The 27704-nt window shown below is 43.2% G+C and overlaps 1 protein-coding gene across 1 annotated transcript in view; it reads left to right on the top strand.

Annotated features, from left to right (window-relative positions):
- Window positions 1-902: 902 nt before the first annotated feature.
- The window catches only part of LOC145402713 (uncharacterized), a 32189-nt gene continuing 5387 nt past the window's right edge, over window positions 903-27704 (top strand). The window contains exons 1-13 of the mRNA XM_080274683.1: window positions 903-1011; window positions 7320-7463; window positions 7853-7975; window positions 9171-9305; window positions 9963-10013; window positions 12694-13381; window positions 18998-19207; window positions 19242-19356; window positions 21281-21424; window positions 21783-21839; window positions 22323-22398; window positions 23822-24083; window positions 25328-25412. Coding sequence (XP_080130809.1) covers window positions 903-1011; window positions 7320-7463; window positions 7853-7975; window positions 9171-9305; window positions 9963-10013; window positions 12694-13381; window positions 18998-19207; window positions 19242-19356; window positions 21281-21424; window positions 21783-21839; window positions 22323-22398; window positions 23822-24083; window positions 25328-25412 — 2199 coding nt within the window. The remainder of the gene's footprint in view (window positions 1012-7319; window positions 7464-7852; window positions 7976-9170; window positions 9306-9962; window positions 10014-12693; window positions 13382-18997; window positions 19208-19241; window positions 19357-21280; window positions 21425-21782; window positions 21840-22322; window positions 22399-23821; window positions 24084-25327; window positions 25413-27704) is intronic.

Genomic DNA, 27704 nt, shown 5'->3' on the forward strand with positions numbered 1-27704 from the left:
ATGTCACTCTGTCCTCTGCCATTATGTTAGCCTTCCTCAGTTACTCGCATCCCCCCTCTCTCCTATCTCTTCACCCCATCCCTCCATCTCATCCTTGGTCCCTCCCTCTCTCTTCCCCTATCACCTCTGCCAAAAATAAAAATAAATAAATAAATAAATTATATAAGGGGCTTGCTTATATCTTGGCGTTCCCTGTGTTTTTAAGCACACTGTAAGTCGCGAGTGCTCTGTGATGGAAGACTGACAGCTCTACCGATGGTCTGTGGTGAGCTGGAGAAAATTGTCTGGGGTCATCGTTCTGCAGTGTTGATGGAGCTTGTATCTAACCAAATCAGTTGGAGAGGCCTTTCGTAAGCGGGATGAAGTATTGTGATAGTTGTGGTACGGTATACGTTAATAATAATAATAATAATAATAATAACAATCGCACCGGAGAAGCTTATGGATATTATTAACAGCCTACACGCAAGTAATCTCTAACCCCTTCAGATCTGACCATCTCTCCTAATCTGTACAAAACTCTGGCGGCAGCAGAAATCAAAAGAAACCATCACACGGAAAGGGACAAGATCCCCCAAAATAAAATAAATAGGACGTCCAGGGGTTCTATTTTAACCTTGAAAAAATAGTGCGGCGGAAACAGGGGTGGAATCAAGTGACATAACACTAAAAGGGACATTGGTTATGAGCCATTGAGAAAAATAAAAGGTAACATCTCAGTTAATGGGATACATGCCTCCAAGACAACACATACCTAAATAAAAAAAAAAAAAGAAAAAAAAAAGAAAGGGAAGAAAGACGTCCACAAGGTCTGTTTTAACCTGTCAAAGCGTCTGGGAGCGGAAGGAGTAACATAAAAGACGACATCACTCTGGAGGGGATACGGGACACTGAACGCCATAATGAGGGTGCCTAAAAGCGAGACTGTGGAGGCTGGTGTGGTGTCGTGGTGTATTGTGTCGCTACAGCTTCTCCTACTGCTCTTCCCACGCGCCGCAGCTAAGGCACAAGGTGAGGAAATGCAAAAAAAAAAAAGGAGCATAGATTAAGTTAGTTTAGGTTAGGTTACACAGGATTAGATTATTGGTCTCTGCAGCTTAAACAGAGGTGAGGCAAGGTTACAGTAAAGTAGTTGAGATTCATTAGGTTATATTAGATTGTGCTACATCATTGTACGCCTATCTTGCTCTCAGTTATATGGTAAAAAGTGTACGGTACTAGTCAAATACTCTCTCTCTCTCTCTCTCTCTCTCTCTCTCTCTCTCTCTCTCTCTCTCTCTCTCTCTCTCTCTCTCTCTCTCCGCCTACTGTACATCCGCCAAACGTTACCGTAAATAGGGCGGAACTCACAAACGTTAATCCCTTAAGCCCGAGAACATCATTTCCTTTTATTCTTGCTACTTCCAGACGATTTTCTTCAGCTCAGGGGAGATTTTTGGAACTGGGGGGATTAAATGTAGCCGTCATTAACTCTTTCAGTACTTGTGGTGCTCCTGTAAGCTGAAAAAACCGTCTGGTGTGGTAAGTATGAAGCCAAACCTAGGCCACTGCACTGGAGGGGTTAAGAAAGTATAATTAGCTGTTTGTCTGTAATCTGTTCTTGGCCTAAAATTACCATCCCTCTACCTTCTACGTTGAGCTATTGGAGATGTTGAGGGAGGCCTTCACGTGGTGGCACCGAGGTAATCGATAGGCTCCTCTGCCTGGTTATACAAAAATTCCTCAATCCCTCCTTACCTCTGAAAGGAGGATGGTGGACTGCCGCAGAAGGACAACTACAGCCTGCGGTCCACTGGCTCCACCTCTCATTATGAACCTGGAGGTACAACAACTAATACTAATACTACTAATATTAATACCAATGTTAATACTAATTCCGGTATTAATACTAATAATAATACTTCTAATATTATATAGAACTATACTTTTTTTTTTCACTTTTATTGGCCCCAAATTGACATAAATCTATCTTGAATGCTAAATCGTTACAATACATTGACGCCAGAGTATGGTGCTAGTCACGAAGAAGTACTATGGAAAGGATATGGAGTCGTAGCATTGTCTCTCTGCAACTGAGCTATGATATAAGCTGCAAAAAGACGAAAACTGGGCCAAATTAAGGCGAAATAAAAAAAAAAAGTGCTATGGAAAAGGTGTAGCGTTGTAGTTTTGTCTTATTCTGTTGTTTAGCAACAGAAAATTAGCTGCAAAAGGACGAAAATCTTCACCAAGTTGCCGTGAACGAACTATAGGTATCAGGAACAAATGATCTTTTTATATAAGATGGTCCATATATAACGCTCCTCTTCCACTATGCAGGACGATTTCTTATGTGCTGCTGGGACGGCCCAGTCAGCGTTATCATTCTGTCTTCCATTGTTTACCCATTTCCTCCTCCCACTGCCACACCCACTCCCACAGCATCAGACTGAGCCGTCCCTGCAACACACCAAGCTACTAACAAGTGTCTAGTGTGGCGCCATTTACGAACCATCTTATATATGCAACATTATAAGGCATTTATTGTTTAGGCTTTTGAAACTTCACCACTTTACTAACTAGACGTAATGTTTTTTCCGTCTTGCTATAATTTATTCTCTAACTTGGCCCAGAATTTTATCTTTTATGCAGCTTCTTTCACGTAGCTCAGTGACAGAAAAAGGCAATACTGTGGCTCTACATCCTTTCTGTAGCGCTTCTTCGTGACTAACATCGCATTCCAGTGTAACCTCTTGTTATAATTCAGCATTCAAGGTGGAAGGGTGGCAATTATAGGCAAAGTGAGCAGAGTGTACCATTTGGCGTCTGTTATATGCTTAGGTGCTGGATAGGGGCGCCTTCATGAGGTGGCTCCGATTTAACTAGGCAGGCTCAGCTGTCTGGTTATACAAATGTCCCTCAACTACTTCCCTGTCCCCCTAAAAAGAGGATAGTAGACTAGAGAATGGGGAGAACGGCAATTTAAGCCCGTAGTCCACAGAGTTAACATTCCAGATGAATATGAGGCTACAACAGCTGCTACTGATTACGATTTTTTTTATGCTGATGAGGAAAAAAAAAATGGCTGAATGATGATGAATGAATGGATAGATGGATGAACTGAAGAGGTTAGATTGCCTATAGCATTCATTAACTCTTTCACTACAAGAAAATATTTTCGAACTTGAGAACTTAGTTATAGCCTTCATTAACCCTCTCACTACAAAATACCTCCAGGAAGCTTAATTCAGTCATAAGGTCCGGGCCTGACGAGTGTATAAAACAAATAAAAAAAGTCCTGGGATTGAAAGAGGTAAAGCTGACAACGTTTTTCAGAACTTTTACATCGGTTACTTAAAAGTATGGATGGACAGTGGATGTTGTCATATGGAAACGGTATCAAGGCAGGAGCAACTGTATTCCATGTTATGCAGAAACGTTAATAATAATAATAATAATAATAATAATAATAACAGTGAGTGGTGTAATATTTGTAGACGCAAGTGGAAATCACCGGCAAGATTATGTAGTGGACATTACAGCCTGGGACAAAAGTTTACCTGATGTTTCACTTCTACCTCTCACTTTCCTTTACTGGCTAGTATTCCTAAGCTGATGGTATGTTTCTCTGGTCTAATATATCACCTCTTCTATGTCTCACTTTCCTCTGCTGGTTAATATTCCTAAGCTGAGAGAGATTTGGTACGTTTATCTGGTCATAGATGCAAAACTTTACATCACCTTTTATATATCCGACTTTCCACTTAAGTGAGACTTGGTATGTTTCTCTGACCTTAAAATATAGCTAATTTCACTTCTTCTGCGTCTCACTTTCCTCTGATGACTAATACTCCTAAGCTGAAGGAGACTTAGTATGTTGATCTACCCATACACACAAAACTTTTCCTAATATTTCATCTCTTCTCCTTCCCACTTTCCTCCGCTGGCTAATGTTCCTAATCTGAGAGAAGGAAGGAATAATAAAGAATTAGTACTAAGCCATAATATGGCTATAAGGCACTGTGCGAGTAGTGGGAAATGACTTGAAGAATCACGGAAATATGAAGAAGAGACATACGGTAGAAGAGTAGAAGAGAACAGTAAGGAGAGAAACACTGGAGACAAAAAGGCCCCTTTTAGTCACCTCTTACGACAAGCAGGGATACTGGGGGAGTATTCTTCCTCCCTCCCCCTCCCCAGGTGGTGTAAACTGAGAGAATTAGTATGTTTCTCTGTCCATAGATACTTTTCAGTTTCATCCGCTGGCTAATATTCCTAAGCGGACAGACAGAGACTTGATAGATTTATCTGCTTATTGATGAGTCCGTTTGCTATGATGCATCAAGGAGGAAACTGACGGATCTTCCCCAAGTATAAAATTAACTAAACGCAAGAGGATCGAGAGAACACCAACATATAATTCCCAGCAACACTCTATAATTCCAGTCGTTTAGAGATGCAGGTATTAGCATAGATGAAAGCTGCAGGAGAGAGAGCATGTATAATTAGTTGAGGGAAAGAAACTGGTAAATGAGAACTGGATAATTACAGGGAAATTATTTTGCGTGACGAATGAAGCTGCCGAACGACGTATATTGTGTGTGTGTGTGTGTGTGTGTGTGTGTGTGTGTGTGTGTGTGTGTGTATAAGCCTCTGTCTTCTTGTATGTATGTATGTATACGAATGCATGGATATAGAATGATGATGGCGATAATGGCGATGATGGTGATGGTGATAAGTTGATGATGGTGAGGACGATGATGATTAAGATGATGATGATGATGATAATGAGTACGTACAATGCTTGCGTTCTGACTTACTTATTCACTTATTTTCTTCACCGTAACTGCAGGGGTGGTGGCGGTGGGTACTCCAGGTGACGATGATGATGGTAAGTATTGTTATGTTGTTATTTGTATCATTTCATTATCAGTTAACCTCACCTCGTCATAATAGCAGGTAATTTGGACTAACTTTATTTTAACCGCACCTGACATATTCTATCCCGACCTACGAGTATAATGCAGCACTGAGGCCCCGGGAGCACGCATGAGGGTTTCCAGGGGGCTATTTGAAGGATCGGTGACACATTTGTACACAATGTACAGTCGTGGAAATAAATAATCACCTATCATCCGGTACCCCGTGCCTCAGGCTGGAGGCTGGCTCCTTTATGCGCGGCAAGTCACAGTGGAGTAAGAGGGGCAGAGAAGGAGGGGCCAGAGAGAGAAGGGAAGGTGGGTGGGGGGACGAGTGATGGTGCGAAGGTGGAGTGAGGGAGGAGAGGGAGGGTAGGTAGGAGAGGGAGAATGAAATGCGAAGTGGTGGTCACATTATTTGTCTATTCTCTTTCATTCAGGGCATGATATAAAGGAGTTAATATTCGGTAGATAATGCTGCAATACGTCTTGTATAGCGGCGTCAGATAACAAGCTTTAGATAGGTGGTGATTTCAATTGCTGGCTCGTGAGAGTAACAAGCTTTATATAGGTGGTGATATCAATTGCTGGCTCGTAAGAGAAATATACTGACGTGACAGATCAAACATTAGCGCAGAGCCATCAAAACTATGTGGGCACAAATCATCAACGCGTGAGAGCCAGAGAACGAGAGGACACAGGCCCGCCTCCTCCAGCACACCACGGACGAGCGGGAGCTGTTCAGACGAAATGAAACCAGCAAACCATCAACAACGTTGTTTCCTCGGTGCCGCGAAGACTGCAAGAGGTTTTTAAGAGTCAGGAGGCCACTGGACTATTTACTAAGACTTTCTTTGTTGCTTTGGCTTTACCAATGTCGGTAAATATTGACATAAATATATTTGGTGAGCTTCGGTAGAATTTTCTTTTATTTTCCTTCTAACATTTTTAAAGAGATATCGTAATTAAATCGACCCATGTGCACAGACATCAATTTTATTTTTCTTTTATGCAAAGTTATCTTAAATAGCCTTTAAATAAAGAGATGCCATAAAATAGTTGACATGATGGTGATGTATATATAGTGGGAGTGCAAACCGAGAGGATGATCATATGTACTGCGGACACAGCCATGTCAAAGGTTGCATATGATATTTAGTTCCAAAATTAATTACATGAAAGGGTAGAGGACGATTCTTAATTAAACATTACGGAAGTCAAAGCCATCCAGATTCCATGCTGCGTCCGAAGTCAAAATATACGGATAAACACAAATATCCGGCTCCGCACTAATATTTGATCTGACACGTCAGTATATTCCTCTCACGAGCCAGCCCTTGATATCACCACCTATCTAAAGCTTGTTATCTGACGCGGGTATACAGGATGTAATATAGCATTATCTCCCGAATATTAGCTCCTTTATATCATGCCTTGAATAAAAGAAAATATACACATAAAGTGACCACCAATTCGCATTCATTCTCCCTTCCCTACCCTCCCTCTCTCCCCTCCCCCACTTCACCCCCACACCATCATTCGTCCCTCAACCCACCTTCCCTTCTCTCTCTTGCCCCTCCCTGTCAGCCCCTCTTGCTGCACTATGACTTGCCGCGCATAAAGGAGGCAGCCTGAGACACGGGGTACTGGAGGATTGGTGATTATTTATGGCCACGACTGTACTCATTTTTATATCATCGTTCATTTGATCGAAAACTGATAAACTTGCTTCCATAAAACATGCTGATCATTCACACTTATGTACGGTACAATATTTAGGTGCTGACTAGGAATACATGGGGCCTGAGGCTAATTCTGCTTAGAGGCCCTTTCAATTACATATATACATGCATACATATACTGCACTGCACATTAATATACATATTCTAGTAATATAATACTAATACAATATTCCCAAATTTTCTCTGTACATCAAATTAATGATATATTTTTATTACATTCTTCTGCCTAGCATGTTCTTAAACTTTACCGATGTTATTTATTTATTTATATTTATTTACTAATTCATCCACTTATTTACATGTCTGAGGCCCCACAAGCTTCAGCCTCATTAGCCTCCACGTAAGTCTTCCACCGATAATCTTGGCTGTCTGTGTTAATATAATGCCTTGACATTGAGACAGCGTTGTAAAAATGTGTTCATACCTACTGGCTTGATAAAGTAATTACCACTTTAATCATTTTAAAACAGCGACGTGTATTGCTAATCTATACTGGAATAACGTTATGGTGTATCAGTCTATCTCCAGTGAATCAGGTATGGGGTTACGAGTCGATGATCTGATAACTGAGCTATACGTGATAAGGAAAAGTTTGAGAACCCTGTTGTAATGCAATGAGACAGACAGACAAACAGACAGAAATCAAAGCAACGCAGACTAATCACTTGTTACGCCCTAGATGAGGGGTTGGCGTCCCTCACCTGCCGAAACCTTGACGAGCAGTGCGAGGAGCTGGCGGAGGCGGGGCAATGCGAGGCCAACCCAACCTTCATGGAGCGGGCGTGTCAGTCTTCGTGTGGCACCTGCATACCGCGATCTAGAGGTGAGGCTGACACACGTGGCTCTGATTAACTTACTTTATAGACGTTAGGTCACCAGTGTGTATTAGTTTGTCTCATGTGCATTCACTTTGTTTCATATATATATATATATATATATATAATATATATTTTTTTACACCGAATTCTTAGATACATATATAAATTAGGTGGTACTGCGTTGCCTCTCGCGTTCGGCACTTACATTTCATATATATATACTAGACCATACAGCATTCACATCCTGCCAGTTTTTATCTATGAAATACCTGTACAGACTCTTTACATACTCATTCTCTATCTCAGGCTCCTGTAACTGTCCTACTGTAATCTTGCAACATGTAATATGTAATCCCTCTTCTTGCTACCCTGCACATCGCCCATGGTACCGCAGTGGAGGGGTGCACAGACCAGCGTGGTGAGTGTGGGGAGTGGGGTCGTAGGGGTCAGTGTGCCATCAATCCAGCCTTCATGAATGTCAATTGTCCTGCCACCTGCAATACCTGTCCACCTGCAGGTAAGTTTAATTATCTGTCTGTCTGTCTATCTACCTGTCTATCTATCTGTCTGTCTCCAAGTCTGTCTATCTATCTATATATCTATTTATTTATCTATACCTGTCTGCCTGTCTCTGTCGCCATAGACCTGTCAGTCTATCTGTTTATCTATTTATCTATTTCTGTCTATCTGTCTATCTATACATCCATCCATCCATCATCTTATCTATCCATCCATCTATCTATCTATCTATTCATCCATCAGTCCAGCCGGCGATGCATCCATCCATCCATCCATCCATGCATCCATCTATCTGTCTACATATTGTCAGTGAATCTCTCAATATACTGTATCTAAGAGGGGTCAGTATCACTCAAGCAGACTTCATGAATGTCAGCTGCCCCGCCACAAGCAACACCTGTCCACCGGCAGGTAAGTTTCATTCTCTCTCTCTCTCTCTCTCTCTCTCTCTGTATATATATATATATATATATATATATATATATATATATATATATATATATATATATATATATATATATATATATATATATATATATATATATATATATATGTATGTATGTATGTATGTATGTATGTATCTTGTAACTGTCTGTCTATTTAATTGTTTGTCTATCTGTACTTCATGAATGTCACGCCTTCGACCCAGTCTTGACAGTTTTGATAGTTCAGTGGAAATCTCATACATTCTTAACCTAAGTTTATTTCTTTCCAAGTCCCAAATAGTTTCATGTCATACATATATAAACAGTACGCCTACTTATATAGTCGTCTCTTTATCAAACTAAAATGCTGTATATTAAAACTAATATGTCTACATAATGGTCTCTCTGTACATTCCATATGTCACTTCATTCGTAAATTGTAACACTGTTGAGCTGACGACGCCCTACAAGTGGTGGCACTGTGCTCCCTGGGTACGACAGCTACGGCGTCTACCCGGGAGCCAAACCTCCTCATTTTTCCCTCGACCTCGCTGTGGGAATGACACTGGTCCAACCCTGGCGAGGTGCTGTCCACCACAAGGGAACACCTGTTCCCTTCACTCTATGTATGCACTATACTGTACCTGTAGGGAGGCCCCACAGAAGCAGCTGCTATCTGTAGTCGACGGGTCTGCGTGGCCAGGCAAGCAGGGTTTAAGCAGACAAACAATTCTCTCACAGTTCCCCTAACACTGAGTCCCCCCACAGCCAAGTCAGACTGCGTGGACCAGCACCAATACTGCTTCCTGGGTTCCGTGTTGGGCCTGTGCCGCACCAACCCGTCGTTCTTCCTTATCTTCTGTGCAGACTCGTGCAGGAAATTCATCCCAGTCTGTAGTCAGGGTGAGTGTGCGTCCATACTTGCCCTCGAGCATAGGTTGACATGTTAAACTACCCACTCACGAACAAGCTAACAACACAAAACTTATGAAAATTTTTCTGACATGTTGGCGATCAATTGTCCAAATAATTGTTGCTGTCAAGTAATGCAACATGTTGGTAGCAGTGTTGCTAGCATATGTTCGAAGGCAAGTGTGGACGCACATTAAGGTGATTAAGGTGATGTAGTGGGAAGAGGGGGTTCTTAAAGAGTAAAATGTAGAAAAATTGAATGTCAGTCCTTAACCTCGCGTAGTCAATAAGCATTAATCTACTCGTAAGTCTTTCTTTTGCTTTGCACTAGTTATCTTGCAACCCTCCATGGAATTATTCCTCTGTAAATTTTTGTACCCATGTATTGTAATATATATATATATATATATATATATATATATATATATATATATATATATATATATATATATATATATATATATATATATATTTTTTCAGGATGTAGCACCCATGTTCAGTTCTGTACCCATATAGTCTTTTTTTCCCCTATGTTAAAGAACCCGTAAATTTAGCTATCCAAATAACACAGTTCTTTTTTTCCAGGATGAAATACCCCGGTATATTTCAGTGTCCATATTCTGTAACCCTTCAATTTTTTCCTTCCAGGACGAAGCAGCACCGTGCCTGACTTATGCCTGACACGTGCACGGGGGGAAGGTAAGACTGTCGGGGTCATTAGTGGTGCCAGAAGGAGCTGCAGTTGAGATCATAAGTTGTGTCAGTTGTAGGGACAGTCAGGGAAAATGTTGTGTCAAAAGTCAATGTTAAAAGAGGTACAGTACATAACTTAAACTACCAATGACTCTCCAAGATATCTTTTGACTCCAACTGTACTTCCTCCGTCAAAGACTCCGCACAACTTGTTTTCCCTCTGTGCACTCGTGAGGTACATGATCTGTTCGCCATTTAGCCTTTTCCTGTCTAAAAACAAGTCACGTATTCCAGGTGGCACAGGAGGCTTCGGAACACCTCATTCTGTAGGACATCAGTCACAGAGAAAGGGCTAGTGAGATCTCATATGTAGAATTAATTGCTAAGGAAGGGATGGTACCGAATCACCTGTGCCACTCAGAATATGACCCTGTGCCTCACAAGTGTGTAATTCACCGGGTCGGTCAGGATCACTTGATGGTCGTGATCGTCAGCTTTTTACCCTCCCGGAAGGGAGCTGAGAGCCCCTATAGTCCGATCTAAGGGCAAGGCTATGACCTTCACACACGTACACACCCGTCCCCTTGCTCAAGGGGGACTGTAACCACCCACTTCGTCAGTGAAACTTTTCGTAACCTGAGCGAGGCGCGAACTCCCGTCCACCAGTTGGCAAGTGAGAACGTTAACATTGCACCAGCGAGCGGTGTGTGTGTGTGTGTGTGTGTGTGTGTGTGTGTGTGTGTGTGTGTGTGTGTTTGAACTCTGATACTGACTTCTAGAAATATTTATATTTAATGTTTGTCCTACTGCAAGGCACCAATACAAATAATTACATTCCAGAAGTACTCAAGAGGATTTTAGTGGTCAGAACTTCTATCTGTCTATCATCTATCTGTTGCCAGACTCCTTAATCCCGTGAGGGATGGCCACAAACAAATCGCCTACATGCCACCGTGTCCCCAGTCATTTCACTGCCTTTCCCAGGTCAACATCCCCCTCTCCCATATACCTCTAGACTCCATCCCTCCATCTCATCCTCGGCCTCCCCCTCCCTCTCCTCCCTTCCACGTCACTCACATACATTCTCCTTGTTAGTCTTTCACTCTCCATCCTCTCCACATGGCCAAACCACCTCAGTGTATTTTCTCCTAAGGCCTTCTATCACACCCACATCCACACCGCAACGCTCCTTCACTTCATTTGCCAGTCTGTTTCTCCTTGTAATTCCACATGCTCCTCTCAAATATCTCATTTCCACTGCTCTCACTCTTGCCTTGTGTCCTTCCAGCGAGGTTCAAACTTCACTTCCTTACGTTAGAGTTAGTATGACAATACTGTCATGCAGTGGCTTTTTAAATTCCTTGCTCACTTCCCTACTGTATCTCATATCACTGGTTTCAAAGAACCAGCAACATTTCTTCCATGTTGTATCCTTTCAAGCAATTCATCTTTCAAACTTCCATCCTTACTCATCACACTACCTAAGTACTTAAATGCACTCACATTTTCCATTTCCTCATCATCCAGCCTCATTGTACATTCAGTGACTTCATTTCTCTCGAACACCATAACTTTGCTCTTCCCTACATTTATCTTTAGATTACATTTCCCACACGCTCTCCCAAGCTCATTCACCAAGTCTTGCAGTTCCCCTTCGTCTTCACTTAACAATACAGTATCATCTACAAACAACATTACAGGAAGTTTCCAGATGCTGCCCTCTCTCATGAGGGCCGCTCCAACATCCGCCGCTCCAACTTGTATCTCTATTATAACTCCATCCATATTCAGACTGAACAATCATCGAGACATGACACCCCTGTTTCACTCCAAGATTCAGACAGAAAAAAATCACTCATTTCACCATCCACACACACTGCAGCCTCAGCACCCTCATACATACTCTTCACGACATTCAACTGCTTGCCATTTTCTTTATATATTCTTAGTATTTTCCACATTCCTTTTCTATCTGCTTTGTCATGTGTTTTCTCCAAATTCATGAAGGCCGCATATAACTTCTTTCCCTTCTCTAGAAACTTTTCCACTAAAGGCCTTAGGATGAATATCTGATCTACACAACTTCTCTTCCTAAAACCTCCCTGTTCTTCTCCATCTAATTGCTCTGTTATTTTCCTAACTCTGTCAATAAGTATCATACCATACCCTTTTCCTATTACACTAAGACACATCCCCCTATGATTACCGCACACTTCTTTTTTTCCTCTTTTCCTTTGTATAGGGGAATAATTATACCTGACTTCCAATCCCCAGGTACTCTAGCTTCCTCCCAGGCCAATCTGCACATCTTTCATATCCATTCCGCTACTGTCTCTCCCCCATGCTTCAGCATTTCACCACACACTGCATCAGTTCCTGGGGCTTTCGACTTTCTTCATTGTTTCCACTGCTTCTTTCTTACTGAACTCTTCCTCCCTTCTCACCTCCCTCCTTCTCCCAGCAAATCCCCAGCCACTTATACTCGCATTACTGTCATTCTCTATGTTTAACAGTTATTTAAAGTGTTCTCTCCATCTGCTCATTTTTTCTCCTTTCTCTTTCTCTTTGTGAAGTCAGACCTTCACGACTACTTAGATATTTCTCAGAAACTGACACTATGAACATGACTATCAAATAATTCAAACGTATTCGTGAGAAAAGACCTGAATGCGATGCATCGTTACAGAGTTTGAGTGTGGCGTCGACCCAACTTCATCCCTATCGAGGAACCGACGCAGCAGCACCAGCCACAGAGCCTCCAAGCGACCAACACACACTCTCACACCAAAACAGGACTCCCAGAATATCACGCAGAATCACACAGTTCCTTTACACAGACAAAACTCATGGAAACGGTACACGGTAGATGAAGAAAGTGAAATATTAAGTTCAGACCCGCACCCAGTAGCTTACGAGGGTGTTAGACTAAAGTCCGAGTTTCAGTTTAAGGCGCAAATTCCTCCATCTTCACCACATAGACTAAAATCCTCTAACCGATACACGAGAAATGAGGAAAGCGAAAAGAGATTCATTTCGGACTTGCACCCTGTAAGCATCGATGAAGACGTCAGGGTAAAATCAAATTCGCGGTACAGAACGCATGATCAACCACTTTCTTCAAACAGACACAACTCCTGGAATCAGTACGCTAGACCAGTACCTCGAGAAAAGCGCGAAAATAACTTCAGGTCAAATCAGGAAACCGCAGAGATATACAGTACGAAGAAACACAGTCCGGATTTAAATCTAGTAAACAATGAAGACAGTGCTAGGAATAAAAATTTTCTCGGTGTGTTTACAAATACATCAGGGATTCGTGTCCATGCGTCTGGGAACAAAGATAGCCTGACCATCCTAAGCGCCAAAACAGAGAGGTATACTCTTCTGGTTTTGGCTTGGGAAGTTTTGTTTAAGGGTTTGGAGAAGGGAATCCGGTGGAACAAGCCTGAAGAGGAGATGAGTGACATGGGAGACGATGAAATGTTTAACAATATTACATCTAGGTTTTCCAGGCAACTAGAAATAGATCTGATTGAATTATGTTGTAATCCTACCTCATCTACCACTCCTCTTCCCACTTCTACCAATGCTCCTCCTAATGCTACCAATCCTCCTCCCACTGATTTTCCCACGCAAAGAGAGTTTGGGACACTTGTGAGAGACGGAGAGCAAAGGGAGAGGAAGAGAGAGGTGAGGGAAGAGAGAGGGGGAGAGGAAAATGCGTGGGAGGAAGAGGGTACCGAGACGGTGAGGAGGAGGGAAGAGAGAGAGGAAGAAGAAAACTCTTGGGAGGAAGGAGATGGAGTGTGGAAGAGGAAAGAGGGTGTAAGAGAGGGGAAAGTGAGAAGAAACGAGTCATGGAAAGAAGGAAACGATGTATGGAAGAAAGGAAAAGGTGACTGGAATGAAACTGATGAATGGGCATGGGAGTTGGGAGAAGGAAGGAACGTATGGGAGGGAAGAGAAGACGTATGGGAGAAAGGAGAAGGGTTATGGACGGAAGGGGAGGGAGTGAGGGTGGGAAGAAGAAATGTATGGAAGAAGGAAGAGAATGTATGGAAGGAAAGAGAACCAACAACATGGAAGAAAGAAGACAGTGTGTGGGAAAAGGAAAGCAGTGAGTGGGAGAGACAGAGCAGGCTATGGAGAGACGGAGAGAGCATGTGGAAGAAGCCAGAGAGACGAGATCATTGCAGTACGGAGGAACAATGTAAAAAAGATGAAGAGAGTGACTCTACATCCCATCCGGCTCCACAAGCATCCCTACAAAACATCTACACCCTCTTAGCTACACCCAACCTCAACCAGGTGTATCGGCAGGAGCGACAGGAGGGACCCTTTCAGCCATTTCCAGGTAAGGAACAATTTAACGGCGGTATTCTTAATGTCTCTATTAGATCACGTCTCCACACACGAAGCAAGGGAGTGCGGGCTGGTGGGGGCGCGAGTGGGTTGGCGAGGCGAAAGTAAATGTTGCTCTCTCCCTCTCTCTCTCTCTCTCTCTCTCTCTCTCCAGTGCTAGACAGACGGTGCTAGTGAAACATCAGCTATGAATTCTGAACTGTCCATTTTATAAAGCGAGGGAAGTTAATTATCATCTCCTCTCGTGTGGACTGGGCAGGCTCTCCTTTTCTCTCTCCTCCTCACCGCGCCAGTGTGACTACCTGCATGGGTTACGGTGATGCAGTAGGTCCCACCCGCAGCCGCCCGCACCTCCCCGCCTCTTGTGTGAATGTAGCCATTCTGGGGGCAAACACACACACACACACACACACACACACACACACACACACACACACACACACACACACACACTGTGACACACACACACACACACACACACACACACACACACACACACACACACACACACACACACACACACACACACACACACACACACACACACACGCACGCACGCACGCACGCACGCACGCACGCACGCGCGCGCGCGCGCGTTTACCTACTTAGGGTTTCAGTGTTGGTGGGTACTCTAAACTGATTTTCTACGTCTTAGACAAGTGAAACTGTCTTGTATTATAGTACAGTAATTACAAGAGAGAGAGAGAAGGAGGAGGAGGAGGAGGAGGAGGAGGAGAAGAAGAAGAAGAAGAAGAAAGGAGAAGAAGGAGGAGGAGTAGAGGGAGTTCATAACTTCCTCTTCTCACAACTTTCGTTCTTTTAGGCAATACCAACGTCACGTGGTGGTATCAAGAATATAATCTGAAAATGGGCTGCTGGTTAAAAAAAAAAAAAATGGTGATGATGATGATGATGATGATGGTGATGATGATGATGATGATGGTGATGATGATGATGGTAATGATGATGAGAGAGGCTACCCTGCGATAGTCTAACTTCAGTGTTTTTCTCAATCAATAAGCAGATTCTTTTGTTCATTTGAGGGAAACTTAAGCAAGCAGGAATATAGAACTAAATTTATCTTTGCAGTATCACAGAATCACGTCGGTATTTTATTCAAAGTAAGGGCCGTACTGTAAGTGACTTTGTAATTACGTAACATCTCTTCCTTAGCGATTTAGTTGCATATAACACCTCAGTGTCCTCTAGTATGATATTGATTTAAACTATGTCAGTATTATAATGCAATATCTATCTATCTATCTATTGCCAGACGCCTCAATCCCGTTTGGGGTGGCCACAAACAAATCGCCTCCAAGTCGCCCTGTCCCCCATCATTTCACTGCCCTGCTCCCAACTCACCCCCTCCTCTCTCATATACCTCTCCACCCCATCCCTCCATCTCATCCTCGGCCTCCCCCTCCCTCTTCCCCCCTCCACCTCACTCACATACACTCTCTTCGTCAGTCTTTCACCCTCCATCCTCTCCACATGGCCAAACCACCTCAGTGTGTTCCTCATAACGCTTCCTATCACATCCATATCCACACCACAACGCTCCTTTATATCCTCATTCGTCAGCTTGTCTCTCCATGTGACTCCACAGGCTCCTCTTAAATAACTCATTTCCGCTGCTCTCACACTTGACTTGTGTCCTTCCAACAACGTCCAAGCTTCACTTCCATACGTTAGAGTTGGTATCACAATACTGTTATGTAGTAACTTTTTCACTTCCATGCTCACTTCCCTGTTTCTTATCACTGCTTTCAAAGAACCAGCAACGTTTCTTCCCTGCTGTACCCTTTCAAGCACTTCACCCTCCAAACCTCCATCCTTACTCATCACACTACCCAAGTACTTAAACGCGCTCACATTTTCCAATTCATCACCATCCAACCTCGCTGTACATTCACTGACTTCACCTCTCTCAAAGACCATCACTTTACTCTTCCCTACATTCACCTTTAGATTCCGTTTCTTACACACTCTCCCAAACTCATCCATCAAGCCTTGCAGCTCCCCTTCGTCTTCACTCAACAACACAGTATCATCTGCAAACAACAGTATAGGGAGTTTCCAAACACTATCCTCTCTCACCAGGGCCACTCCAACATCCACTACCCTATCTTGTACCTCTTTTATTACCCCATCCATTTACAGATTGAACAACCATGGAGACATAACACATCCCTGCTTCAACCCAACCTTCAAAGAGAAAAATTCACTTAGTTCACCATCTACACGCACTGCAGCCTTAGCACCATCATACATACTCTTCACAGCATTCAACAGCTTCCCATCTATTCCATATATTCTTAATACTTTCCACAATCCTTGTCTATCCACCCTGTCATATGCTTTCTCCAAATCCATGAAAGCCCCATACAACTTCTTTCCCTTCTCTAGAAACTTTTCCACTAAAGATCTAAGAATGAATATCTGATCTACACAACCTCTTCCCTTCCTAAAGCCTCCTTGTTCTTCTCCAACTAATTCCTCTGTTCTTTCTCTAACTCTGTCTATAAGTATCCTACCATACACTTTTCCTATTATACTAAGAAGACAAATGCACTTATGATTACCACACACTTCTTTTTCCCCTTTTCCTTTGTACAAGGGAATAATTATACCTGACTTCCAATCCTCCGGGACTCTACCTTCCTCCCAGGCCAATCTGCACATCTTCCACATCCATTTTACTACTATCTCTCCCCCATGCTTCAGCATTTCACCACACACTCCATCAATTCCTGGGACTTTCCCCAATTTAACTTTCTTCATTGTTTCCACAACTTCTATCCTACTGATTTCTTCCTGTCTTCTCACCTCCCTCCTTCTCCCAGCCATTCCCCATCCACATATAGTCGCATTATTTCCATCCTGTATGTTCAACAATTCCTTAAAGTGTTCTCTCCATCTGCTCACTTTTTCTCCCTTCTCCACTAGTAATCTACCATTTTTATCTTTCACTCCCCTGCTAACCTCACTTCCACCCTGTCTGACTCTCTTCACCTCTTTCCAGAACATTTTCTTACAGTCCCTCCACTTTACACTCAAATTCCTTCCAAATTCCTCATCCACTCTCTTCTTACTCTCTCTTACTAATCTTTTCACCTCTCTCTTTCTTTCTAGATATAACTCTCTCTTCCGCCTCTCAACTTCTTCCACGCCCCTATTTCTCATCCATTCATTGTATGCTTTCTTCTTTTGTGCCACAGCCTGTCTCACTTCTTCAGTCCACCACGCTGTTCCTTGCACCCCCCTCCGTCTTCTCTTCCTCCCACACACCACATCACATGCTACACATATTTCTTCTGTAAATATCCTGCACACACCTTCCACGTCTCCGATCTGCTCCAATTCATATTTGCCCAATCGTTCCTCCACTTCTCTCTTATACTCTGCCTTTTTCTCATCCTCTTGTAACCTTTCCACTCTCCTTGCAACTACTCCTTCCTCTCGTGTTTCCCTTATTGTATTTCTCCATCTTACTTGGATCCTAATTCTGGCCACCACCAAGCAGTGGTGAGAAAGTCCACTCCCCCAACCTCTATAAGCTCTTGCATCCATTACACATCTTCACATCCTTTCATCCACACACACATAATTAATCATTGCCTTCCTTTCATTAAGTTCACCACCCACCCTTCTCATCACTCACCATGTATACCTGTGGATCATTTTATGCCTGAAGAGGGTATTGGCTATTACCAACCCCCTCCCAGCACAGATGTCCACTAACGCACTGCCATTCTCATCTATCTCAGCAGGCACACCCCACTCACCAACTATTCCATCCACCTTCACATTCCCTACTTTACCATTCATATCACCAATCAAAAACACTCTCTCATTCCTTCCAAACTTTTCCATGCACACTTCCACATTTGTCCAGAACTCTTCTCTCACTCTGCTAGCACGATCTTGCGTTGGCGCATACACACACACAATCGCCCACATTTGTATTCCAACTTTCAACCTTACCCACACAATGCAATATACAGTAAATAATATAGAAGAGAATGTTAATGTGTACTATGTGTATTATCAAAAATAAATCGCTAAATAGGAGGTGTTACGAAGCCTCCTATGCAACACCAGACGACTCTACTCACCGGAAGGAGAATATCACAGTTAAAGGGTGGGGTGAGAGAGAGAGAGAGAGAGAGAGAGAGAGAGACGCCTTCATGTGATGGCACTAATATAACCAGGTGGCTCCACTACCTGGTTATATATCTCTAAACTATTTCTCTATCCCCTCAAAAGATGGATGGTGGACTAAAGATGGGAAATTTAAGCCTGCAGTCCGATGGGTTCACATATCAGATGAGCCTGCAGGGACCACAACAATAACGACTACTACTACTACTACTACTACTACTACTGCAAACAGTAATAACAACTCACTCCCTCCATCCTCTCGCCAGAGTGCATCACCGTGACTTGCCCTGAAGACATAACGCTCCCACCCCTACCACAAGTAATCGATATGTGTGTGATGTCTGCGTTCGGTATGTCTATAGACATGTGCATCGTGGCCATCTCCGCCCTTCCTATCGTGGCCGCCTTTGTCCTTCCCGTCGTGGCAGGTTTCCCGGCAGGAGCTTCACAACCCTTCTCCCCGGCAGGAGCTCCCCAGACACCCTTGCAGCAGCGGCCTCCCACGAATTTTCCCTCCACTACACCATTTATGTCAACTTTTACACCAACTACACCATCTTCCACACCCTCTACACCAACTACACCATCTTCCACACCCTCTACACCAACTGCACCATCTTCCACACCCTCTATGCCCTCTACACCCTCTTTCATACCACCTATACTCCCGACTGCGAGTGTGCGAGTGAGAGCCTTCGTACCCTTCTGCAGTGGAGGCGGGTACCTTAGCCTCGTGGAGCGCCTGCGAAGACTCATAGCCGGCAACACAGGACGTCCCCTTAGCCCCCTCGCCGCTAGCCTTGCTGTGGCTGTTAATTTCTGCAAGGTAAGTAAAGAGGTAGATCCCTGGGTGTTTGCCAAAGGATAATTCGTAAGTAACCCTCCACTAGAGATCCGGTTGGCGTTATCTTAATGTGTTGCGGGTACGGCTCAGTGTATGTGGCAGTGGGAGTAGGAAGTGAATAAATGATGCAGGATAGACACTGATAACGCTGGCTGTGCGGGCGGGCGTGTAGTAGTGAGAGCAGGAAACTAATAAATGATGCTGAATAGACACTGATAAAGTTGACTGAGTCGTCCCCGCAACACAATGGAAATCGCCCTGTGGAGTGGAAGAGGAGCGTTATATATGGGACACCCTGTACAAAAGGCTTTGGAGATTTCGTAACCCCTGTTCCTTAGTTATTTATCCTGTACATTGCACCTCAATATTCTCGCATTTTTCTAATGGAAAGTTTGTCCGTATTAAAACGATTAAATAATACAAGAAAGTGTTTTAACGCGTAACATGCAAAATAAATCGGAAGTACAATCTATAATCCTTCACCCTTACCCCAGTACCACCTATAATCCTTCACCCTTACCCCAGTACCACCTATAATCCTTCGCCCTTACCCCAGTACCACCTATAATCCTTCACCCTTACCCCAGTACCACCTATAATCCTTCACCCTTACCCCAGTACCACCTATAATCCTTCACCCTTACCCCAGTACCACCTATAATCCTTCACCCTTACCCCAGTGCCACCTATAATCCTTCACCCTTACCCCAGTACCACCTATAATCCTTTACCCTTACCCCAGTACCACCTATAATCCTTCACCCTTACCCCAGTACCACCTATAATCCTGCAACATTACCCCAGTACCACCTATAATCCTTCACCCTTACCCCAGTACCACCTATAATCCTGCAACATTACCCCAGTACCACCTATAATCCTGCAACATTACCCCAGTACCACCTATAATCCTTCACCCTTACCCCTGTACCACCTATAATCCTTCACCCTTACCCCAGTACCACCTATAAACCTGCAACATTACCCCAGTACCACCTATAATCCTTCACCTTTACCCCAGTACCACCTATAATCCTTCACCCTTACCCCAGTACCACCTATAATCCTGCAACATTACCCCAGTACCACCTATAATCCTTCACCCTTACCCCAGTACCACCTATAATCCTGCAACATTACCCCAGTACCACCTATAATCCTGCAACATTACCCCAGTACCACCTACAATCCTTCACCCTTACTCCAGTACCACCTATAATCCTGCAACATTACCCCAGTACCACCTATAATCCTTCAACATTACCCCAGTACCACCTACAATCCTTCACCCTTACTCCAGTACCACCTATAATCCTGCAGTATTACCCCAGTACCACCTATAATCCTTCCCTTACCCCAGTACCACCTATAATCCTCCCCTTACCCCAGTAACACCTATAATCATGCATCCTTACCCCAGTACCACCTATAATCTTTCACCCTTACCCCAGTACCATCTATAATCCTGCAACATTACCCCAGTACCACCTATAATCCTGGAACATTACCCCAGTAATATGTAATATTCCGATAGAGAAGAGGTCTGCAATCCTAATGGACCCAAGTTCGAATCCCAGCTGCGGCAGGGAACAGTTTAAGGATCTAAATTTCGTTAAGGCAGACTTTACTGATCTACCATAAGACCCGCCGACATGTCGCAAAAATACCCTCTCCAGTACCAACACACCAGTCCTGTTTGAGACAGCTCTAGCATGTTTTCAGTATGGACGGTGGGTTGGCGCCCAAGCGGTGACACGTGGAGGTATATGGTATGTAGGAGGACTGCTGGGCCTAGGAAACAGGCTGTTCAGTCTATGTCCAAAGTCGAGCGCATTAAAAAAAAATAGAATCAACCCCAGTACCACCTGCTCCTTCACTCATGTATAATCGCTTTATTCTTCCCCAGTACGGTGTGGGCACTGCACAGGGCACAGTGGGCACGGTACCAGAGGCCCCACAACAACTAGGGTCTCCAGCAATGACCACTATATTATTCAGGGACATGGAGGCAGCCAACGCGATGAAGCCTCCACACAAATGGCCAGGCATCGTGAGTACCCTGTCTTGCTTCCGTGCTGTGAAAACAGTGTGTGTGTGTGACTTTTAATAGCCACATATGGAAACTAGAGGGCACTCAGAGTGCGTATATCTCCGCCAATGCCATTGCAGGATCCGGAATGGCTCACCCGTACACAAAATTTTATTGAAATTCATTGAGAACTTATGGAGATATCGTGTGGACAAACAAACAAAAAATTCCTGGATCCGGATGATGACCCGGGCCATCACCAAAATCTAAATGATTGTTCCTTGGGTCATACCCTAATCCTCAAAAAATAAATAAATAAATAAATAAATAAAAAATAAGCAAAATCCGTGCATAACTTTTTGAGTAATCCTGCCAACAGACCAAACAGACAAACGAACAAACCAATGTGGGCAAAAACACAACCTCCTTGGCGGAGGTAATTATATATCTACACACTGAAATTATTCTTACTTGAGAAAATACCTGAAGAAGGCTGGTGATTGGACCGGAACTGTTGTGTGGGTCACTTTACTGAATATATTATAGGCTACTGCACAGCGCTTTCTCTTGCTCTGTCTCTTGATTCTACCTACACCATCTCTTAGGTGGAAAATAGGGTTGGGATGAGGGTGATGATAATGATGATGATGATGATGATGATGCCAAAAGTTCCCATAATTCAATGTTAGTTATATCTGTGTTTGTTTGATAGTGTAACGATGATGATGATGATGATGATGATGATGATGATGATGATGATGGTGGTGATGATGATGATGATGATGATGATGATGATGATGATGATGATGATGCCGAAAGTTTCCATAATTCAGTGTTAGTTATATCTGTGCTTGCTTGATTGGGTGATGATGATGCCTAAAGTTTCCAAAACTAAGTTATATTTGTGTTTGTCTGACAGAGTTTGCCAGCGCTGCACCTGTTTCTGCCAGGCGGTCGGCCGCCCCCTCCCACGCACCCCCCTCCTAAGGTCCCAGGTAAGACATCACATATTCTCATGGCATGCCATTTCTCTATTTCTCAGCTGCTGACGTGGACAACACCAGATATGTTACCCCCTCGTCGTTATATGTCTGAACTATTTCCGTGCAATCAGTAGGCATGATCTATTTTAGTTAAGTGATTAATGAACCTTGAATATTGTGGGAAACGGGTTGGGTACTGTTATTAGGCCTTAACTTCCGCTAAAGAAGTAATGTCATGCAGTTTGCCATAGCCTTTTTGTTCGTACTTAACCTAAAATTGCCACTGCCGTCTTTGATTTCTGAGTTGTAATAATAGTCTGAAGCTTGAATATGGTATGCGGTTACGAAGAAGTGCTCTGTAACGGATGTAGAGCCATTGTATCGTCCTTTTCTGCCACTGGCCTACGTAGAATAAGCTGCAAAAGGAAGAAAGTCTAGGCCAAGTTAAGGTAAAATGAGTAAAGTAGTTGTAACTCCAGCCTCAAATGAAGTTGCCCTTCTCTTGCAGTTCACCATCCTCCTTTCGGGTGATAGGGACGGAGGTGAGACGTTTGTATAACAGGGCAGCAGAGACGACCAGTTATATCAGTGTCACCGCTAGAAGGCGTCCCTCTCTAGCACCCATGACTGACAAGGAAAACACCAGACATTTTAGGCCTAATTGTCCCAGTCAACGGACATAATCTACTTCAACTAACTATACACTGTTCACTTCAACTAGGCGGCATTTTACCATTTTTCCGTCTTGACAAAGCTGACCTATAACCAGACAGTAGCATTAGAGTATGGTGCTAGTCACGAAGAAATGCTATGGAAAGGATGTTGTGTCCTAGTATTGCCTTGTTCTGCCACTGAGGTAAGGGAAATAAGCTGCAAAAGGACGAAAATCTCCGCCTAGTTAAAGTGAATGAATATTTACCATAGTAGGATATGGAATTATTCGCATTAACTTCTGCAAAAGAGGAGGCAATATAATGCATTCTGCTAATATATTGCTTTTTTTTTTTTTTATCAATTCACTTTTCTGAACATGATTTCATGATTATTAACCAGGCGTTTTGTGTTTGTTTTTGTGTTTCCCGATTTTAGAAGTGACGTCAGACGAAAATGATCCCGAGAGCCAAATTTCAGAAAGCACTCCCAGTCTGCATGGATGGTGAAAATGTTGGTGAAGTTGAAGGTAGCCTGTCAGCACTGTCTAGCAGCTGTAACAAAATGGGTATACATTTTTATAGTTTAGAGCTGTAGTCTGGAGATGAAAATGTTCCCTAGAGCCACATTCCAAAAGACACTCCTAGCCTGGATGGTGAAGCTGTTGGTGAAGCTGTTGAAGGTGTTAAAGCTATCTGACAGAAATTATAAAAAGTGGTTCTATGTTTCCTTGCTTTAGAGGTGTTGCGTGGAGATGAACATGTTCCTGAGCCTCATTTTCCAGTTGATGAAGGTGTTGGTGATGGCGGAGTTGCTGATGGTGAAGGTGTAGATGGAGCTGAAGGAGATGGTGTTAGCGTTGATGAAGATGGTGGTGTAGTGGGTGAGGAAGACGGTGGGCCCACACCAGTAACAAAGGAGAACCTAGGAGCTCGAGGGGCGTTCTCCTGCGGTGGTGCCCTGATATCTCCCTATCATGTACTTACTGCTGCACATTGTCTCATTGAGCCTGGCCTCTCCGATTCCCCTACACCCAGGTTCCAAAAGTAAGAGAATAATCTGTTTATCCGGCTATGTATTTATCTATCTAGCTATTTATCTATCATTTTATCTGACTACTTACCTGTTTGTCTTTCTATCTATCTATCTATTTTTCTAAATGCCTGTTTCTATCAGTTTTGGTTCCAAAATTAAGGCATATAAGCATTCATCACTGCAGTTCTCTCTCTCTCTCTCTCTCTCTCTCTCTCTCTCACATCTGTTTATCGCTATGTATCCTTGCTTCTGCAGTAAGAAATGGAAATTCTTGACTGTAGTGGCATCTCTGTCATAAAAGACTTTGTATAAACTTGCAGAGAAGTTATATATATATTAGACTCGTGGACGAGCGGTTGTTATAAGTGAGTTGTTTTATAAGTAGATAATCTGGTTCCCTTTTGTCATGCAATGACAGGAGAGGTAAAGATTAGTATGGGACTATTTTTATTTGTCTTGGAAATATTAACAAAGTCTCTCACACAGAGTGAAGTATAAAGTCCCGCTAGCTACCTCCCAGTCTCTCTCTCTCTCTCTCTCTCTCTCTCTCTCTCTCTCTCTCTCTCTCTCTCTCTCTCTCTCTCTCTCTCTCTCTCTCTCTCTCTCTCTCTCTCTCTCTCTCTCTCTCTCTCTCTCTCTCTCTCTCTCTCTCTCTCTCTCTCTCTCTCCTCTCGCCCACGTTGCTAGGCTGGTTCTCCCTATTACCTGCCGGTTCTATGGCCTGTCTCCTTCTGAGCTCTGCTTCCTAAATTCTGGTGAAACAGGGGTCGTGTCACGTGTGTTACATTGTGGTTGGAAAGTTCCAGAAATCTGTGTGTGAGTATGTGTGTATGGTCACTAGGCTTTGTTCGTATGCTATCTGGCTGACACACTACCTATATCATCCCCTGACTTGCTACTTCCTGTGTATGGTCAACATTTCCTCAGTTAACTTGCAAGATCATTTCCCTTTCCCAGGCTTGCGTGGAGCTCCGTCTATCTATCTATTTATCTATCTATCTATTTATCGCTATGTATACTTGCTTCTGCAGTAAGAAATGGAAATTCTTGACTGTAGTGGCATCTCTAGTTATCTGTTTATCCATCAGTTAATGTGTAAATCTATCTACCTTCTCTTTGTCCAACCTCCTAAGGCCCAGCAGTCCTGTGTCATACTCTTTAACATGTCACCTCCCTGGCACCAATACCCATCGTCCATATTAATTACAAGCTAGGGCTCCTTCGCTTCTTAACTCTCAGCTCCTCAACCTAACAGACCGTCCATGGTGAGGCTAGGCGAGGTGGACTTCGAGAGAGCAGACGAGGGCCAGGCCTTCGACTACGAAGTAGCAGGTGTACAGGTATGCGTAGCCTACAGTACACTTGCAGACAAATGAAACAGGGACACTGCCTTAACCTAGGCACACGGGAACTGGGTCACATCTGGCTGATGAGTTACAATGGGGGAGAGGGGACAGTGGTAGCATCTTCCCCTCACTTACCCCACCTGATACCATTCCCTTAATGTACCCACTGTAATTCGTTATCCATAAATGACCTTGTTCTTGTGTACCTGGGCTAAGGTAGTGTCCATAGGCGCAGGCTATAGGGCGTCTGGGGGTGCATCACCGCTAGGACTGGAAAAATGAGTTTTTTCAGGTCAGAAACTTATATTTCTGAGCAGATCCTTTTGATGGTGCGCTGGTATCGATATTTACACATTTAAAAGGAATTACAGTTAGACCTATTCGAATCCTCGCATTATCAAGGAGATATTCCACTTAAACTGATGTAAATGTTTTCGGTTTGTTCTTATACATATTCATTGTTCAGTTGCAGTTTTAATGTTAATAAAAACATGGACATGGGATTTTAAACATGTAAATTACACAGAAATTATACTTAATATATAGGCCTACTCATCCTGCTCGTGAAGTGCTACCTTGCAGTGGTGAACATGCTTGAGTACTGCAACGACCTAGTAGGGCCAGACTAAATACGTGAACCCATACTAGAAGGGGCTACTAACAGCAGTCACACTCAGAGCACTCCCCTGTGTCTTTCGAAACCCTCTTGAGTCAGAGTCCCAGCCGGAAAAGATGGTGGCTTTTCGGGGGTAGGGATGATAAGACCCTATAACCGCCATGGAGGATGGGAAGGCCACTTTATCCCCCACCTCTCCCAGTATCCTCATGAGTTAGAACCCCAGCCCTGAAAAAGTGGTAGTGGCCTTTTGAAATATGCATGAGGAGGGCACGGAGGAGGTCAGCTAGGCCATCTCATCATACACCTCTAAAAAGACCCTCTTAAGCCGCAGCCCCTGCCGGAAAAGGTGGTGGTGGCTCTTCAAGGGGGGAGATGAGCCTGTTCGTGGAGTGCTACCTACAGTGGTGGGCAGACCTGAGTCCTGCGTGGACTGAATGTGGTCATACTACTGTATATGTGTTCATTAGCAACAGTCAGCCTAAAAACACTCCCCTAGCCACTGGGGCAAGACAGCCCAACTCTGTGCCGATCTCATGTCCGAATAAATAGGGAGGGATGGTTGATGTCAGGAATGGAATCCGGCCGTAAAATTGACGAAAACCAAAATGACAAATCAAACCATGATAGCCACGGAAACTGTAAAGGCGTACCCTGTAAGCGACGTACAGAGGTCTTGCCTGAGCCCCGTGGGAAATGATGAGGTGAAGGACAGAGTAGTATGGTAAAGATTGGTCAAATACATCGACCCCATATAAAAAATGGGAAAAGATGGAAGATAAAGAAGATGACGGCCTAGTCATGTATTAGTGTACTGTATAGTGTTTAGGGAGTAGTAATTATTTGGAGATCAGGGTCACTCCGAGCATTTTCAGGGCAAACTCCTTCCCCTCCTCCATCCCCCAGAAATGTCTGCCCGTATGCACATGGGAGCGCCTCAGTTTCATTTAACCCCACCTGTACGTTAAATTCACAAACTTTATGGTGATTATACTGCACATAAAATATATATATATATATATATATATATATATATATATATATATATATATATATATATATATATATATATATATATATATATATATATTTTTTTTTTTTTTTTTTTTTTCAAACAGCCATAAAACGCTTTACCACCAAAGTTCATTGAGCTTAAACTTTATATAAGATTGCCTGTTCATACTTTTACTTTCATTCCTACAGTTACAGAATACTTTATTAAAAATTATAGAGCTTAATATGCCTAGTCATACGTTTAACTTCACTAAAACAGCTACCAGGCCCCTCAACCGAAGTTCATACAGCTTAGACTGTGTATAGGATCGCCTCTTCATAAACTTTATCTGCATTCATTCTGCTACAAAACACTTAATAACCAGAATTCATTGACCTTAACCCCTCCAGTATGATGATAGTTTTATTCACTTTAGGAGAGGCCTTCAGTAGTGACAGCGTTAATGAAGACTCTGTTTAACACCTATTGTTTGAAAAGTCTATCCCATGCCGAACAGTATCATCAAGAAACAGATAGAGTACAATAAAAATAACGTCCTAGTGCTAAAGGAGTTTAATTTGTGCATATGACTAACAGTTTTTAATTTCATCTTCGCTCATTCAGTTGCGTAACACTTTAAAGACAAACTAAAGTGAATATCAGAGCGAAATTTAAG

This window comes from Coenobita brevimanus, chromosome 58 (assembly GCF_032717465.1).
Source record: "Coenobita brevimanus isolate Jiangsu-jjx chromosome 58, ASM3271746v2, whole genome shotgun sequence".
NCBI classification, from domain to species: domain Eukaryota; kingdom Metazoa; phylum Arthropoda; class Malacostraca; order Decapoda; family Coenobitidae; genus Coenobita; species Coenobita brevimanus.